At 45.2% G+C, this 18408-nt stretch overlaps 1 protein-coding gene across 2 annotated transcripts; it reads left to right on the top strand.

The window, feature by feature from the left end:
• Positions 1-466: 466 nt before the first annotated feature.
• KLHL11 (kelch like family member 11) lies at positions 467-18217 on the top strand. Of its 2 annotated transcripts, XR_006693221.2 has the most exons (3): positions 467-1062; positions 11080-12738; positions 16083-18217. XR_006693221.2 is itself a non-coding variant. In XM_045375953.3 (2 exons), exons 1-2 carry the CDS (start codon positions 518-520, stop codon positions 12659-12661), a joined length of 2127 nt encoding a protein of 708 aa, XP_045231888.1. In that variant the 5' UTR covers positions 467-517; the 3' UTR covers positions 12662-12856. The 2 variants fall into 2 exon arrangements, 1 of the variants encoding a protein (XP_045231888.1); XM_045375953.3 differs by lacking the exon at positions 16083-18217 and having other exon boundaries at positions 11080-12856.
• The last annotated feature ends 191 nt before the right edge of the window (positions 18218-18408 follow it).

Raw genomic sequence — 18408 nt, 5'->3', positions numbered from 1 at the left:
CAAGAATCGCTTGAACCCGGGCAGCACGCCACTGCACTCCATCCTGGGCGACAGAGAGAGACTCCGTCTCAAAAACAAACAAACAAACAAAACAAAACAAAAAACAAAAAAACGGATAAAAAGTAACTCATTCATCCCTCATCCACCTAGCTGAGGCTAGATCTTATAAAAATCCTGTATTGCCACTCAAGGCTTTAACAACAGGTGATGGTCTAGGTGGCTTTTACTCGACAAAATGACTGCAGAGAGCATGCTACCCACTAAGGAAAGGGAGCCAGCCATCCTCGCACCGACGTCCTCGTGGGGAGGCCTGGGGCGAAGTCATCCCGACTGGGCGACAGTTACAGCCGAACCTCACCAGGGCAGGCAGGGCTGCCGGAGGCAAGGCGGCGCATGCGCGGCCCGCGGGCTACCCGGCTCCGCCCCGCGCGCACTATTTAATCCCAGAATCCCTCTGTGTCGCACCAAACGGCCGCATAGTTCCGAGGCTGCGGAGGCCGGGCGCGGTGGCGTCAAGATGGCGGCTGCGGCAGTGGCGGCGGCGGCGGCGGCGGCCGCGGCTGCATCTCTTCAGGTGCTGGAGATGGAGAGCATGGAGACGGCCGCTGCCGGCTCGGCAGGCCTGGCCGCCGAGGTCCGAGGCAGCGGCACGGTGGACTTCGGGCCTGGGCCAGGGATCTCTGCAATGGAGGCGAGCGGGGGCGATCCGGGCCCAGAAGCCGAGGATTTCGAGTGCAGCTCTCACTGTTCAGAGCTGTCCTGGCGGCAGAACGAGCAGCGACGCCAGGGCCTCTTCTGCGACATTACCCTGTGCTTCGGCGGGGCTGGAGGCCGCGAGTTCCGGGCCCACCGCTCGGTACTGGCTGCCGCCACCGAGTACTTCACGCCCCTGCTCTCGGGCCAGTTTTCCGAGTCCCGCTCGGGACGGGTGGAGATGCGCAAGTGGAGCTCCGAGCCGGGGCCCGAACCCGACACTGTGGAAGCCGTTATCGAGTACATGTACACCGGGCGCATCCGCGTCAGCACGGGCAGCGTGCACGAGGTGCTGGAGTTGGCCGACAGGTAGGCGAGGGGGGTGGGAGCACGGAGGGCGGCGGGCGCGGAGAAGGGGAGATGCTCGCCGGCGGAGGTGAGGGCAGTGCCTGCCACGGCAGCTCGCGAGTCCTGAGTGAACGCATTGGGTTCACACTCGCTGAGCGCCTACTGGGGGGCAGCCAACCGCGGTGGGCGAGGAGGATGCACCGTCAGGTCGCGCCTCGCGCCCAAGAAGCTCAGATACTAGGTGGTGGGACAAAAGTGATGGAAAGGAAAGTCAGTATGTGGTAAGCGTTGTGCTGACGTTCAAAAGGAGTGAAAGGCTAGGGATTGAATAAAGACCTTTCTGAGGAGGTGACGTTTAGACAGACCTCTGAATGTCAAAAAATAACTGACCGTGAAAAGATGGGGAATGAATATTCCAGACAGCGCAAAGGCCCTCAGGCAGGATCCAGTTTGGCTTAGAGAAGAGAATTAAAATACAGTCTAGTGACGCTGGATCTAGTGGATGAAGGGGAGAAGGATGCGTGAGATGCGTTTGAATAAGGAGCTTGAATTTCACTGAGTGTGATAGGAAACTGAGTAAATAAATGATCTGATTTAAATATTTTAATATTATTCTGCCACTGTGGTAAACGGATTGTAGGGAGCAGGAATGCTCCAGAGATTGGTTAGCAGGCAGGTAATACCGTTTATAGAGATGGAGAGGCATTTGTTTTGGCAATTATCATTTTACAGATTCCTTAACAAAAATGCCTGTTGAGCGCCGATTACGCATCAGCTCAGATGCGGGATTCTAAGGTGCTAGGGTTTCAGCAGTGATCAAAACAGACAAAAGTCCTTTTCCTTATCGCACTTACGTTGGTAGATAGACGGTAAATAAGTAAAATGTATAGCCTGTTGGATGATTGTTATCACTGATGAAAAATAAAGCATGGAGGGAGTACATAGAAAGTGCTGGGGGAGAGGAAGTGTTTGTCAAATTGCCTGGATAGAGAATGCTCTATGAAGAAGACGTTTTGCTAAGAACCAAAGGAGATAAGGTAGACTGTGTCAGGTAGGGGACACAGGTACAGAGGCTCTGAGGTGGAGCTTGTCTGTATGTTAGAGAACAGCGGGGAGCCAGTGTGGCTGTATCAAAGGGATGCAGGGTGAGAGGAACAGGAGAAGCCTCAGGATGGTAATGGGTATGGATCCAGATCCCGTAGGGCCTTGATGGTCTGTGGAAGGACATGAGCTTTTACTCTGATAGAAATGGGAAGGTTTGGGGTAGAGGAATGATGCAGTCTCGTTTGATGAATAGTGCTGTGTTGAAAAAAGGATGTGGCGGCCAGGCCCGGTGGCCCATGCCTATAATCTCATCACTTTGAGAGGCTGAGGTGGGTGGATGCTTGAGGTAAGGAGTTCGAGACCAGCCTGGCCAACATGGTGAAACCCCCGTCTCTACTAAACATACAAAAATTAGCCAGGCATGGTGGCGTGCCTGTAATCCTAGCTGTTGGGGAGGCTGAGGCACAAGAATCGCTTGAGACTGGGAGGCGGGAGGCCGAGGTTGCAGTAAGCCGAGATTGCGCCACTGCACTTCAGCCTGGCTGACAGAGCGAGACTGTCTCAAAAAAAAGAACAAAGGATGTGGCATTGGGGAGGAGGGGGCACCAAGGGCAGACGCAGGGAGACTAGCGTAGGAGGTTGTGGCAGTGGTGGTGGAGGCTTCGATTAGGAGGGAGAAGTAAAGGTGATGAGAAGTGCTCTGGTTCCAGATATATTTTGAAGGTAGATGAGATGAATTTGCTGATGCATTTGATATGGGGTATAAGGGAAAAGACTGCTACCTTTTTGACCCAAGCAGTGGGAAGGATGGAATTATAAAGATGTGGAAGATTGCAGAAGAGCAGGTTTGGGAGTAAGAGCAGGAGTTTTTGGATTTGGTTAAGGAGATCCCTGGGAAGCCCCTGGGAGCTAGAGATACAAATTGGGGAAAATTAGCATATAAATGGTAGCTAAAGCCCTGGGACTGAATGGTATTACTTAGGGAGTATACGTAGAAAAGGGGTAGCGGGGAGAGGGTAGGCAAGACGGAGCCCCGGGGTTCTCTAGAATGTAAAATAGCTGGCTGGGCGAGGTGGCTCACGCCTGTAATCCCAGCACTTTGGTAGGCCAAGGCAAATGGATCACTTGAGGTCAGGAGTTCGAGACCAGCCTGGCCAACATGATGAAACCCCATCTCTACTAAAAATACAAAAGTTAGACCGGGCGTGGTGACTTACGCCTGTAATCCCAGCACTTTGGGAGGCTGAGGCAGGCGGATCACGAGGTCAGAAGATCGAGACCATCCTGGCTAACATGGTAAAACCCCGACTCTACTAAAAAAAAAAAAGAAAAATTAGCCGGGCGTGGTGGCGGGCGTCTATAGTCCCAGCTACTCAGGAGGCTGAGGCAGGAGAATGGTGGGAACCCAGGAGGTGGAGATTGCAGTGAACCAAGATCATGCCACTGCACTCCAGCCTGGGCGACAGAGCGAGACTCCGTCTCAAAAAAATACAAAAATTAGCAGGATGTGGTGGCAGGTGCCTGTAATCCCAACTACTCGGGAGGCTGAGGCAGGAGAATTGCTTGAACCCAGGAGGTGGAGGTTGCAGTGAGCTGAGATCGCCCCACTGCACCCCAGCCTGGGCGACAGAGTGAGACTTGGTCTCAAAAAAAAAAAAAAAAAAATAGAATCTTAAAGAGGAAATTGATCTCATGGAAACATAGAAAGGAAGAATATCAAGGAGGGAGCAGCCAATCATGTCAACTCTGTCAACCCATAAGTGATGGTTGCAGGTCAGAGATGCCATTGACAAGAGCTAGTTAAGCCTTGCTTTATAAAGAGGATCAGAAAAATGGTACACATATGTAAATGTTTTGGGGGACAATCCCACCAAGGTAAGAGATACTAGAGCATGTCTGTGTGCTGCTGAAAATAATTCAGTAGAAGATGAGTAATTGGTGTTACAGGAGCAGGGGAAAATAATTGCAGGAGTAGAGTCCTTGCAACCAAGAAGGGAACTGTAGGGGTTGAAGAGGGGTGATCCCTTTCCTCCCCTTCATAAAGGGGTCACAGCTGACATTCTTTTTTTTTTTGGAGACAGAGTCTCTTTGTTTCCCAGGCTGTAGTGCAATGGTGCAATCTCGGCTCACTGCAACCTCTGCCTCCTGGGTTCAAGCGATTCTCCTGCCTCAGCCTCCCAAGTAGCTGGGATTACAGGCATCTGCCACCACGCCCAGCTAATTTTGTATTTTCAGTAGAGATGGGGTTTCACTGTGTTGGCCAGGCTGGTCTCAAACTCCTGACCTCGTGATCTGCTCGCCTTGGCATCCCAAAGTGTTGGGATTACAGGCGTGAGCCACCGCGCCTGGCCACAGCTGACATTCTTATAATAAAAGACAGGTTATATAGGGCAGAGAAAACCATAGCAGATTATTACAGGCACATTTGTGCTCGAGAGTCATACAAAATATGAAAACTCTAAGGGTGACTGAAGTTTTTATACTATTCTGTGGTTATAGAAAGAATAGGGGTTTGGAATGCATCAAGACAGGTTATGGGAGAGCCAGAAGAGGAAAGCTTGGCAAGCACAGGCTGTCCTGTTATGCCAGTGAAACCTCACGGGCAGCAGCTGTCAGAAAAAATGGATGTAGCCTGTGGGAAAAGTTTCTGTCAGATCTTTTAAAGTGTCAGACCTTCGCCTCCTTAGTTTTTCCTGAGTGCATCTTTCCTTGATCTGAGTAAGGGGGGGCCTCAGAGAAAGCCTATTTGCATCCCTGTTTTCCTTGCTGTTTACCTCATTAATGTAGATTTTCTCTGCAGATGCAAATCTCCCCCACAAAAGACAGCTCTTCAAAGCTATTCCTGTGGTTTCGGCCCCTCGGAATATGTCAAATAAGTATATTTTGGGGTGAAATATTCTGGTTATTCTTCAGTGTAGAATCCATATTAAAATTGGAGCGGTTGGACTGCAAAGTTTAGGGTACAACTGCTGGTGGATTGGGTGGTGGGAAGATGAAGTTCCTGCTTGATTGTCTGTTTTCTTAAGAGGCTGGGTCATCAATGAGAAGGTGGAGTGGGATGGGCATAGCTCTGAGGGAGAGAGGTTTGTTGCATGAAAATGGGTAGAAAAGGGTCATTGCACTTACTCAAAGCTATGTTTGATTCTGTCATATCATCTTGAGTTTGTCAGATTTGCCCGTGCTCTATTAGGGAGTTAGAGAGGAGAGGATACTCCAGGCATTTTTACTAAAAACTCTTTAACTTCTCTCCATCTATCAGCAGCTAAGCCAATAACTTTTGTCAGGCACTGTTCAAAGTGCTCTGCAACCATCACATTTAATCTTCCCATCAACTCTGAGGCAGGACCCTCCCCCACCCACCAACCCCTAAATACATATGTCTGTTGGTGATCATGCCTGCCTCACTGGACACTTGTGAGGATCAGAAACATAATAATAGGATGTGCACGATGCCCCTCACATGACAGATGCCTAGTGTATGACAGCTATTTTCTTTTTTTTTCTTTTTTTTTTTTTTTTTTGAGACGGAGTCTTGCTCTGTCGCCCAGGCTGGAGTGCAGTGGCCGGATCTCAGCTCACTGCAAGCTCCGCCTCCCAGGTTTACGCCATTCTCCTGCCTCAGCCTCCCGAGTAGCTGGGACTACAGGCACCCGCCACCTCGCCCGGCTAGTTTTTTGTATTTTTTAGTAGAGACGGGGTTTCACCGTGTTAGCCAGGATGGTCTCGATCTCCTGACCTCGTGATCCGCCCGTCTCGGCCTCCCAAAGTGCTGGGATTACAGGCTTGAGCCACCGCGCCCGGCCGACAGCTATTTTCATAGAGCATTTTTTCGAGACACCCACAGGAATTTGTCTCCGAATTACGTGGAGTGCCTGCTAAAACTAGGAGCCCAGGGCAGCCTGGGAATCAGGTGACACTGGCACCCAGACATGTCTGGGAGCCACTATATCCCTTACCACTCTACTTTGTCTTTGCTTTATCTCTAAAATGATATGTTCTCTTAAAAGAGTAGAGGGAGCCTGCCTTATTCATTTTCATATCATAGTTAAGACAGTTACTAAGCACAGTCACTAATAATAAATGGTTACTGAATTGGGAGAGGCCTGAACCAATGAAGTGATTCTTGTTTAAGGTTCTTCTCCGTTCTGGGGACTTAGTCTTTTTAGAGCAGTGGTCTCAAATGGGCTATCCTCAGACTGATTGCTGCCAGATTTATGAATCTGTCTGAAACGATTGCGTTTTTTTTTTTTAATTAAACTTTAAATGGATTTAGGTGAGCAGACAATATTTAGTCAACTACATCCAAATCACTTTCCTTTGTTTTTTAACCTACACGTTTTGTTTTGTTTGGAGCCGAGTCTTACTGTGTCACCCAGGATGGAGTGCAGTGTGGCATGATCTCAGCTCACTGCACCTGCCCCCAGGTTCAGGCAATTCTCGTGCCTCAGGCTCCTGAGTAGCTGGGATAACAGACGCACACCACCACGTCCAGCTAATTTTTGTTTGTTTTTTGTTTTGAAATAGCGTCTCATTCTGTCGCTGGAGTGCAGTGGCGTGAGCTCGGCTTACTGCAATCTCCACCTCCTGAGTTCAAGCGATTCTCCTGCCTCAGCCTCCCTAGTAGCCAGGATTATAGGCACCTGCTGCCACACCCAGCTAATTTTTTGTATTTTTAGTAGAGACGGGGTTTCATCATGTTGGCCAGGCTGGTCTCGAACTCCTGACCTCAGGTGATCCACCCACCTCGGCCTCCCAAAGTGCTGGGATTACAGGCGTGAGCCACCACGCCTGGCCTACTTTTTGTAGTTTTAGTAGAGACAAGGTTTCACCATGTTAGCCAGGCTGGTCTCAAACTCCTGACCTCAAATGATCCTCCTGCCTCAGTCTCCCAAAGTGTTGGGATTACAGGCCTGAGCCACTGCACCCGGCCTGAACCACTGCACCCAACCCTACACATGTTTTTTTGTTGTGTTTTTGTTTTGTTTTCTGCTTCTTCACGTGTTTGAGTTTGCTTTGTATCCTTGCTTTGATGAGAACCCAGTTCAGGACAAATCTCAGTACCCCATTCCCTCTGGCTGCCCAAAGAAAAAGCTCTGGTGATGAGATTAAAAACTGTCTCCGACACAGGGAGTAAATATTCAGGGCAACTTGAATCTATGATCCTGGAGAAAAATTTTTTTTTTTTTTTTTGAGACGGAGTCTCGCTCTGTCGCCCAGGCTGGAGTGCAGTGGCTGGATCTTGGCTCACTGCAAGCTCCGCCTCCCGGGTTTACGCCATTCTCCTGCCTCAGCCTCCCCTGTAGCTGGGACTACAGGCGCCCGCTACCTCGCCCGGCTAGTTTTTTGTATTTTTTAGTAGAGACGGGGTTTCACTGTGTTAGCCAGGATGGTCTTGATCTCCTGACCTCGTGATCCGCCCGTCTCGGCCTCCCAAAGTGCTGGGATTACAGGCTTGAGCCACCGCGCCCGGCCGAAAATTTTTAAAATAAAATAAAACCTCTAGCAGAAAGCCTAGATCTGAGTAAGGAGTGGGGGGGCCTTCCTTCTGATATCTGACCGAACAGACCCCCTGAGAAGTTCCTGCCTGGCTGTTTCTTTATACCATAAAGTCCCTTGACTGAGACCCTGTTTCATTTAAGAAGAGGCTGGTGGGCTGGGCCTGGTGGCTCACACGTGTAATCTCAGCACTAAAGTAGGCAGATTGCTTGAGCTCAGGAGTTTGAGACCAGTCTGGCTAACATGGCAAAACCTTGTCTCTACAAAAAAAATACACCAAAAAAAATTATCTGGGTGGCCAGGCACGGTGACCCACGCCTGTAATCCCAGCACTTTGGAGGCCCAGATGGGTGGATCACCTTAGGTCAAGAGGTCGAGACCAGCCTGGTCAACATGATGAAACCCTGTCTTTAAAAATACAAAAAATTAGCTGGGCATGGTGACAGGTGCCTATAATCCTAGCTACTAGGGAGACTGAGGCAGGAGAATTGCTTGAACCCAGGAGGCAGAGGTTGCAGTGAGCCAAGATTGCACCATTGCACTTCAGCCTGGGAAGTAAGAGCGAAACTCCATCTCGGGGGGGGAAAATATATATATATATATATATATATCTGGGCGTGGTGGCGTGTTCCTGTAGTACCAGCAACTTGGGAAGTTAAGGTGGGAGAATCACTTGAGCCCAGGAGGTCGAGGCTGCAGTGAGCCATGATTGCACCACTGCACTCCAGCCTGGGTAACGGTGAGAATCTGATCTGTCTCAAAAAAAAAAAAAAGAGAGAGAGAGAGGCTGGTGACTAGTAAGGAATTAGGGAAGGATGGCAAAGACAAATTTGGATAGGGATTTGCCTTTGCCAAGGACAAATTAAAGTGAAAATAAAGTGTGTGGCTGGGCGTGGTGGCTCAGGCCTGTAACCCCAGCACTTTGGGAGGGCGAGGCAGGTGGATCACCTGAGGTAAGGAGTTTGAGACCAGCCTGGCAAACATGGTGAAACCCCGTTTCTACTGAAAATACAAGAAGTTAGCCAAACATGGTGGCATGCGCCTGTAATTCTAGCTACTCGGGAGATTGAGGCAGGAGTATCGCTTGAACCCAGGAGGCAGAGGTTGCAGGGAGCCAAGATCGTGCCATTGCACTCCAGTTTGGGCAACAAGAGCGAAACTCTGTCTCAAAAAAAAAAAGAAAAAACCTCCAGCCAGACACAGTGGCATGTGCCTGTAGTCCCTGCTACTGTGGAAGCTGAGGCAGAAGGATTGCTTGAGCCCAGGAGTTTGGGACTGTAGCGCACTGTGATCACACCTGTGAAAAGCCACTGCAGCATAGTGAAACCCTGTCTCTTAAAATAAAAACTCTATTTTGTGTTTTTATATATGTCTATGTGTGTGTATATGTATGTGTTTCACATATATGATATGTAATTATATAAACTATATAATATAAATAATACTTTATATTTTATATATAAATAAGATTTTTATATATGCTTTTATTTATTTTTTTTTTTTGAGACAGAATCTCGCTGTGTTGCCTAGGCTGGAGTACAGTGGCGCGATCTCGGCTCACTGCAACTGCTGCCTCCCGAGTTCAAGCTATTCTCCTGCCTCAGCCTCTGGAGTTGCTGGGATTACAGTCGCCTGCCACCATGCCTAGCTAATTTTTTTGTATTTTTAGTAGAGACGAGGTTTCACCCGTTGGCCAGGCTGGTTTCGAACTCCTGACCTCATGATCCGCCTGCCTTGGCCTCCCAAAGTGCTGGGGTTACAGGCCTGAGCCACCACGCCCAGCCACACACTTTATTTTCACTTTAATTTGTCCTTGGCAAAGGCAAATCCCTATCCACCTGAGATTACAGGTGTGAACCACTGCACTCGGCCTATATATGCTTTTTTTTAAGAGACAGTCTTCTTGTGTTGGCCAGACTGGAGTGCAGTGGCTATTCACAGGCACAATTATAGCTTACTGCAGCCTTGAACTGCTGCCCTCAGCCAATCCTCTTGCCTAAGCCTCTTGAGTAGCTGAGACTACAGGCATGCATCTCCATGCCCAGCTCTATATGTGCTTTTTTTGTTGTTTTTTTTGTTTGTTTTTTTTGTTGTTTTTTTTTTGAGACAGAGTCTTGCTCTGTCACCCAACCTGGAGTGCAGTGGCGCAATCTCAGCCCCCTACAACCTCTGCCTCCCAGATTCAAGTGATTCTCCTGCCTCAGCCTCCCAAGTAGCTGGGATTACAGGTGCTCCCCACCATGCCCAGCTAATTTTTGTATTTTTATTAGAGACAGGGTTTCACCCTGTTGTTGGCCAGCCTGGTCTCAAACTCCTGACCTCAAGTGATCTGCCTGCCTCAGTCTCCCAAAGTCCTGGGATTACAGGTGTGAGCCACTGCGCCCGGCCATGTGCCTTTTTTTAAGAGACTTGGTTTTGCCATGTTTCCCAGGCTGGTCTTGAACTCCTGGTTCAAGCGATCCTCAACTTCCCAAAATGCTGGGATTATAGGTGTGAGCCCCTGTGCCTAGCCTATATGTGCTTTTATTTTTTTTATTTTTATTTTTTTTGAGACGGAGTCTCGCTCTGTCGCCGGGCTGGAGTGCAGTGGCCGGACCTCAGCTCACTGCAAGCTCCGCCTCCCGGGTTCCCGACATCCTCCTGCCTCAGCCTCCCGAGTAGCTGGGACCACAGGTGCCCGCCACCTCGCCCGGCTAGTTTTTTGTATTTTTTTAGTAGAGACGGGGTTTCACGGTATTAGCCAGGATGGTCTCGATCTCCTGACCTCGTGATCCGCCCATCTCGGCCTCCCAAAGTGCTGGGATTACAGGCTTGAGCAACCGCACCCGGCCTTGTGCTTTTAAACATACTTTTCCAGCACAATATTTTCTAATTTGGTGGTGGGGTTTTTGTTTTTTTTTTTTTTTTTTCAGATTTTGTGTATAAAGTGAGATTAACTATTTCAATATGTATAATTGAGATGCTCTCAAAACGTGACCATACGCTGGGTGTGGTGGCTGACACCTGTAATCCCAAACACTTTGGGAAGCAGAGGCAGGAGGATTGCTTAAAGCAAGGAGTTCAAGACCAGTGTAGACAATATAAGGAGACCTCGTCTCTACAAAAAAATTATATATACATATATATAATTTTTTTTTTTAATGTAGGCCATGGCCAGGCACAGTGGCTCACACCTGTAATCCCAGCACTTTGGGAGGCCGAGGCAGGCAAATCACTTTGAGGTCAGAAGTTCAAGACCAGCATGGCCAATATGGTGAAACCCTGTCCCTACTAAAAATACAAAAATTAGCTGGACGTGGTGGCACACCCCAGCAACTCAGGAAGCTGAGGCAGGAGAATTGCTGGAACCTAGGAGGTAAAGGTTGCAGTGAGCCGAGATCACACCACTGCACTCCAGCCTGGGTGGCAGAGTGAGACCCTGTCTGAAAAAACAAAAAAGTAACCACATAAAATATGCATATTTGAAAAATTAATCTTTTCTCTTTTTCTTGATTTTAGGTTCCTACTCATTCGTTTAAAAGAATTTTGTGGAGAATTTCTCAAGAAAAAACTTCATCTCTCAAATTGTGTGGCAATTCATAGCTTAGCCCACATGTACACCCTGAGCCAACTTGCTTTGAAGGCTGCTGATATGATACGGAGAAATTTCCACAAAGTGATTCAGGATGAAGAATTTTATACGTTACCTTTCCATCTCATTAGAGACTGGCTTTCAGATTTGGAAATTACAGTTGATTCTGAAGAGGTTCTCTTTGAAACCGTTTTGAAATGGGTTCAGAGAAATGCTGAAGAGAGAGAGAGATACTTTGAAGAACTTTTTAAATTGCTCAGGTTGTCCCAGATGAAACCTACCTACCTTACTCGACATGTCAAACCAGAGAGGCTGGTAGCCAATAATGAAGTTTGTGTCAAGTTGGTGGCTGACGCAGTGGAGAGACATGCTCTGAGAGCTGAGAATATACAATCGGGCACATGCCAGCACCCCACTTCTCATGTCTCACTATTGCCTCGTTATGGGCAAAACATGGATGTGATCATGGTTATTGGAGGTGTGTCAGAAGGAGGGGACTATTTAAGTGAATGTGTGGGGTATTTTGTTGATGAGGACAGATGGGTAAACCTGCCACATATTCATAATCACCTCGATGGACATGCTGTTGCAGTAACAGAATCCTACGTGTATGTTGCTGGATCAATGGAGCCAGGGTTTGCTAAAACTGTTGAAAGGTATAACCCAAATTTGAATACTTGGGAACATGTTTGTAGTCTGATGACAAGAAAGCATTCTTTTGGACTAACAGAAGTCAAAGGGAAGCTCTATAGCATTGGAGGACATGGCAACTTTAGTCCTGGTTTTAAAGATGTGACTGTTTATAATCCTGAGCTTGATAAATGGCACAACTTGGAATCGGCACCAAAGATTCTTCGAGATGTCAAAGCACTAGCCATTGAAGACCGGTTTGTATACATTGCCGCCCGCACTCCTGTAGATCGGGACACTGAAGATGGATTAAAGGCTGTAATTACTTGCTATGATACAGAGACTCGACAGTGGCAAGATGTGGAATCTTTGCCCCTTATTGACAATTACTGCTTTTTCCAAATGTCTGTGGTCAATTCAAACTTTTATCAGACAGCATCATGTTGTCCCAAGAGTTATTGTTTAGAAAACGAAGAAGCAGTAAGAAAAATTGCCAGCCAAGTGTCTGATGAGATCCTTGAAAGCTTGCCTCCAGAAGTTCTAAGCATTGAAGGAGCAGCCATTTGCTATTACAAAGATGATGTCTTCATTATAGGAGGCTGGAAAAACAGTGATGATATTGATAAACAGTATCGGAAAGAAGCCTACCGATACTGTGCTGAGAGGAAGAGGTGGATGCTTCTTCCTCCTATGCCACAACCTCGTTGTAGAGCCACTGCTTGTCACGTGCGGATCCCATACCGGTACTTGCATGGCACACAGAGATATCCTATGCCTCAAAACCTGATGTGGCAGAAGGACCGCATCAGACAGATGCAAGAGATACATCGTCACGCCCTGAACATGCGGCGAGTGCCAAGCTCTCAGATAGAATGCTAGGTTCTCTCAAGCGTGCCAATTAAAACTGTTATACCCGTTTCGTGAAGCTGAAGATATCCAGGCTGTTACTTGAAAAAGTATGTCGATAACTTATTTTCTACGTGAACTGATTATTGCCCCATATAAAGGAAGTAGAGTTAAAAACTAAAGAATGGGAGACTCAGTTCAATACATGGTCATTTTGTTAGCTTGCAATTTTTGTCTTTGGTTTGTTTGTTTGTGCTAGCTAAGTAAGATCTTACTAAGGACAAGTGGGAAAATCAGGTGTAGTTGCTTAGCTATTTTCCTGCCAATTGAGTTATAACTCCTTTGTCTTGGGGACTTATGTTTTGAACATGCTTTAAGCACCAATTTTATTTGCACATTTACTTTGATATTCTTTTTGATTTTTTATGAAATGATTGGTTTTGGCAAGATCTGACTTCTGCATTGAGCCCTCATCTGCAGGAGGCATGTGCAATAGTGAGACTGAAATTTGGATGAAAACACTCAATATTTCAGCAAGATAATTTGAGAATGTTTGCATTGATATTTTCTAATGTTTATCTAGAAGTGCCACTTTCATTCCTAGAAGATGTGACTGATGAGAAATTTTTGATTGGCTCATGCATTTTTTGAATATTTTTCATTAGCAACTGTTTATAGACTAAGCCTTCAATCTGAGCTGAGGGTAGATGGCAAAAGTATAGATCTTTAGCTAATTGACTAAATACAGAGCAAGTTACATGTGTGAATTTTGTTTTCTCTAAGAAGAAAAGTATTCGTGTAGACTGAGAAATTAAAGGCATTTAAAATTTTAAACATTTTTTTCAGGAGTTGCAGGATTACTTGAGGATATGTTAATGAGTGTAAATAATGCCTATGACAATCAACACTCAATGCCTTCCATTTTAATTTTTGCTCTAATGCATATTATATAGAATCATTATTCCTTTGGGTTTTTTTTGTTTTTTTTTTGGTTTTTTTTGAGACAGAGGCTTGCTCTTGTTGCCCAGGCTGGAGTGCAGTGGTGCAATCTCGGCTCACTGCAACCTCTGCCTGCCGGGTTCCAGTGATTCTCTTGCCTCAGCATCCCGAGTAGCTGGGATTACAAGTACCCACCACCACGCCCGGCTAATTTTTGTACTTTTAGTAGAGACGGGGTTTCACCATGTTGGTCAGGCTGGTCTTGAACTCCTGACCTCAGGTGATCCGCCCACCTCAGCCTCCCAAAGTGCTGGGATTACAGGCGTGAGCCACCGCGCCCAACCCATTATTCCTTTGTACAAGAAACTTTTTTTTTTCCCAAAATGGGAAGTCATAATTTAAGGAAATGTTGCTAAAGAGAAGCCTTATTATTTCTGATTGTTATGTTTTATCCAGTTGCCCTACACTTTTAAACTTTGCCTGAGCCTAGGATACCAAATTTGGGTACGTAATTTTGGCTTTTAAAGGTTTATGGGCTGGGCACGGTGGCTCATGACTGTAATCCCAGCACTTTGTGGGAGGCTGAGGTGGGCAGATTTTGAGCCCAAGAGTTCAAGACCAGCCTGGGAAACATAGCAAGACCCTGTCTCTACAAAAAGTACAAAAATTAGCTGAGTGTGGTAGCTGGCACGTGCCTGTAGTCCTTCCTACTTGAGGCCAAGGTGGGAGGATCAGCAGAGCCTGGGGAGGTTGAGGGTGAAGTGAGCTGTGATCATGCCCCACTACCCTGGGTGACAGAAACACAGTGTCTGAAATAAAAATTAAAAAGATCACTGAAGCTATCTTTTATTTAGTTTTATACATTGTTCTAATTATCTTATGTCTCCTGAGCTTTATAAAAGTTAGCACTCAAGTTGACTCTTTTTTTTGGGGGGGTGGGGGGATGGGGTCTCACTTTGTCACCCAGGTTGGACTGCAGTGGTACGATCTTGGCTCACTACAACCTCCACCTCCTGGACACAAGCCATCCTCCCATCTCAGCCTACTGAGTAGCTGGGACTACAGGCATGCGCCACCATGCCCAGCTAATTTTTTTTTGTATTTTTGGTAGAGACAGGGTTTCGTTATGTTGCCGAGGCTGGTCTCCAACCCCTGGGCTCAGGAGATCCACCCGTGTCAGCATCCCAAGGTGCTGGGATTACAGGTGTGATCCACCACACCTGGCCTCAAATTAACTTTTTTTTTTTCTTTTTTTTGAAACAGAGTCTCACTTTGTCACTCAGGCTGGAGTGGCGCAATCTCAGCTCACTGCAACCTCCACCTCCCGCGCTCATGCGATTCTCCTGCCTCAGCCTCCTAAGTAGCTGGGAATGCAGGCGTGTGCCACCACGCCCGGCTAATTTTTGTATTTTTAATAGAGATGGGGTCGCACCATGTTAGTTAGGCTGGTTTCGAACTCCTGACCTCGTGATCCTCCCACCTCAGCCTCCCAAAGCGCTGGGATTACAGGCGTGAGCCACCATGCCTGGCCCTCAAATTGACTTTAATGCTCGGTTAGTATAAAGGATTCCTAACAGCTTACAATGTGGTTTTCTTGTTTTTGTTGTTGTTGTTTTGTTTTGTTTTTTTTTTAAGATATGAGGTCTCACCTTATTGGCCAGGCTGGTCTCAAGCTCCTTTCCTCAAGCAACTCTCCCACCTTGGCCTCCCAAAGAGCCACCTGCCCAATGATTTATCCTGTTTCTTAAGGACTGTCTTTACCTTCTTAGACATTTTGGAATACCATTCTAGAAGTCAAATTCCAAGTGCAGTGATTTTTTTTTTTTCCCCTAGTCCATTATAGTTAATCTTCTTGTTAGTGATCAAATACCAAAAGAGAAAAGCACAACCAGAAATTTTGGCTATTTGCTGCAAGACTAATAGTTTTAGGTCTTGGGCTCTATACTAAGAACTTGAAATTTTTAAATTAGTGTCCCTGCCTAGGTGAAAAGTTTTTAATAAATGTGTTGAAAATCAACTTTAAATCCATTTAATTTAGACTGGAGTGGGCGTGAGAAACTGCAAGTCTATTTCTACATATAAGGATATATTATTTTACCCCACTACTACCTTTTTCTCAATTTCCATTTCTTTGTAGTTATTTTAATAAAAGCCATTTGGATTCTGAGAAGCACTAATTCTTAGTTGTGAGAGGTCTATGCATGTAAGACAGAATCATTAAATGAAGCTCATTAAATGGAGTTCTCATTTCTCTCCAATAGACTATGCTAACAAACTTCCTTTTGTTGATTGTGTTTAAATAATTTAGTATCTCACTACAATAACAGTTTTTCACTGGAAGGATGTGATGTGTTTTTTGTTTTTTTGTTCTCAGAGCTGTCTTCTGAGGTAATCATTACCAAGTCATTTGTGGGGTTGTGTTTTTTTCACATGATGTGACAGAAATTATAACTCATAAGATTTAGGCATAATCTGGTTTTAAAACCTTGATTGAAACTGTTGTTTTTTAACTTAGCAGGCAGCCTAGGCCACGGCTGAAAAGAAGGGGTAAGTCCTTCATTGCATGATGATGTGTGCAGGTTTTCCTGAATTTCTAATTTTTATATTTGAATTCACATGTGTAATTTCACATCAATAACTTGTGTTTCTGAAATATCCTAACTAACTTGTTAATGAGGAAAGAAACCAGATTTGCTTAAATCTGTTCAAGGCTGACATTCTGAAATTCTTAACTGGAAATAACTTCCCAGAGTATTTGTTCTAATTACAAGGATTAGGCCTAAAATAGCTCCTTGGGAAAGAAGTTTCCTTGTTGATGAGAAAACTTAAAAGATTCTTTTTGGTAATGTAAGCAGTTAAAAATATGACTTTAGCAAGACAGCTTAATGCGTATTCAAGCAAACCTTTGTTTTGTTGCTTTCCTTTTGTTTGTAGAAGAGAGAGGAAGTCATTATACCAAAAAGTAATAGTTACATAACTTTGAGTGAGGCTACTTACATCTTTTTTTTTTTTTTTTTTTTTTGGAGACGGAGTCTCGCTCTGTCACCCAAGCTGGAGTGCAGTGGCGCGATCCTGGCTCACTGCAAGCTCCACCTCCTGGGTTCACGCCATTCTCCTGCCTCAGCCTCCCGAGTAGCTGGAACTACAGGCGCCCACCACCGCGCCCGGCTCATTTTTTGTATTTTTTTAGTAGAGACGGGGTTTCACCATGGTCTCGATCTCCTGCCCTTGTGATCCGCCCGCCTCGGCCTCCCAAAGTGCTGGGATTACAGGCTTGAGCCACCGCGCCCAGCCTACTTACATCTTAGAATGGGTATCCTTGAACTATATCTACCGCACCATGGCTTAAAAAAAAAAATCAGTGGTATATATTGAGAATGTCAGTCATGAGCTTAGTGTTTAAGTAACACATCCCACTTACAGTTGTTTGCATGATTAGTCTTGTGTATCATGATATTCAACTTTGCGTTTGCTGTGCCAGTTCAAAAATAACTTTTTTGCTAAAAACTCTTAAAATTCATGACATAAGTTTTGTTTTGATCACCTGGTTTTATATAGTATTTCTGGGACCAAAAAATTTAAATATACCTTTTTAATATAGAACAGAAGTTTGAAGCTGGAAAGATAGTGTTTATGGAAGATTTGTGTGTTTTTGTTTTTTTAAACCCGTCAGGCTGCTGGTAAGGCAGTTTCTAGGGCTAACTTTTCCTCCTTACCTCTTGACTAGTGTAGCATGTGGTATGTTTAAAATACTTCATTTTCTGCTTTGTAATTCTAATATCAGCACTACACTGTATGTAGACAGGTGAGCTGAATGGTATGTTTTAGTTATTTGGTCTAATCAAGCATAACTAAAGGGACTTCTTTTTTGGTACTTTTCTCAAATTAAGTTTAAATATAGTATACTGGCCACATTTCATGTCTTTGAAAGTTTACATTACTGTAAACCAAGTACTCTGTCTACACCAGAGGGTGCTTTAACTATAAAATATTTGAGAAACAATTCAGTCTCTCCTGAACTCTCAAACATTTTGGCACAGTTCATCACTCCAGTTTGTTACTTTCTTGAGAATAGTCCTTTTTTGTTTTTGTTATTATAACGTATGTTCTGGTCATTGGAAACAGAACAGCTCATAGTTGAGTGATGTAATATAATAACAGTAATATAACCTAGTAGTCATTTTGCTTCAAGGAATTTAATTAGATAGCAAAATCACTGCTGTTTATTACATTTGTAGGGCTTTTTGTCTTACTCAGTGACCATCACTACGAATGTCTTACATTGAAGCACAGACTGCAGAGCACTTGTTAACTTAATCCTCCTGCATAATGCACTCGTGAAAAGTAGTGCTTGCTAGGTGTTTGAAGATTTTATGATCCATGTGCTTGGGCTCGTTGAGTTATTTGTAAAATAAACATTTAGTTTGAGTTGATGCAGTGAGTTTTTTGGGCTAGTAGTATCCAGGTCCCTACTCTACTGAAAATGTAATCTTCACTATTTCCCTTTAAGTCAGAGGAGATGTAGTAGTTAGAACACCTTGAGACATTACATTGTAAAATAGCTCATTTTATGTTCCTGAAGCTATCTTGTTCTCTGTTAAAGCTACTAATTGTCTCAGTGTAAGTTTTAAATAAATATATTTCTTTAAAGCTGGTTTGTACTGTGTGACTTTTTTTTTCTTCTTTATGCACTGTTGGATATAATTGCCTTCTTCCCTCCCTCCTACTCCCTCATTCATCCAACCATTGGCTCTCTTAAGTTGAACATTTTCCAGTACTCTTCAAAGTTTAAACACTGCATTTATTTAAAAAAAAGAATTAATTCTTATTGCTTAGACTTT

This window comes from Macaca fascicularis, chromosome 16, assembly GCF_037993035.2.
Source record: "Macaca fascicularis isolate 582-1 chromosome 16, T2T-MFA8v1.1".
Taxonomy (NCBI): Eukaryota; Metazoa; Chordata; class Mammalia; order Primates; family Cercopithecidae; genus Macaca; species Macaca fascicularis.
This window is presented reverse-complemented; position numbering and strand designations above follow the sequence as displayed.

Excerpts from the sequence above, each read along its gene's own strand:
- KLHL11 (XM_045375953.3), top strand. The coding sequence starts at position 518 with ATGGCGGCTGCGGCAGTGGCGGCGGCGGCGGCGGCGGCCGCGGCTGCA. Across the intron at positions 1,063-11,079 it reads GTGCTGGAGTTGGCCGACAG|GTTCCTACTCATTCGTTTAA; the intron begins GTAGGCGAGGGG and ends TCTTGATTTTAG.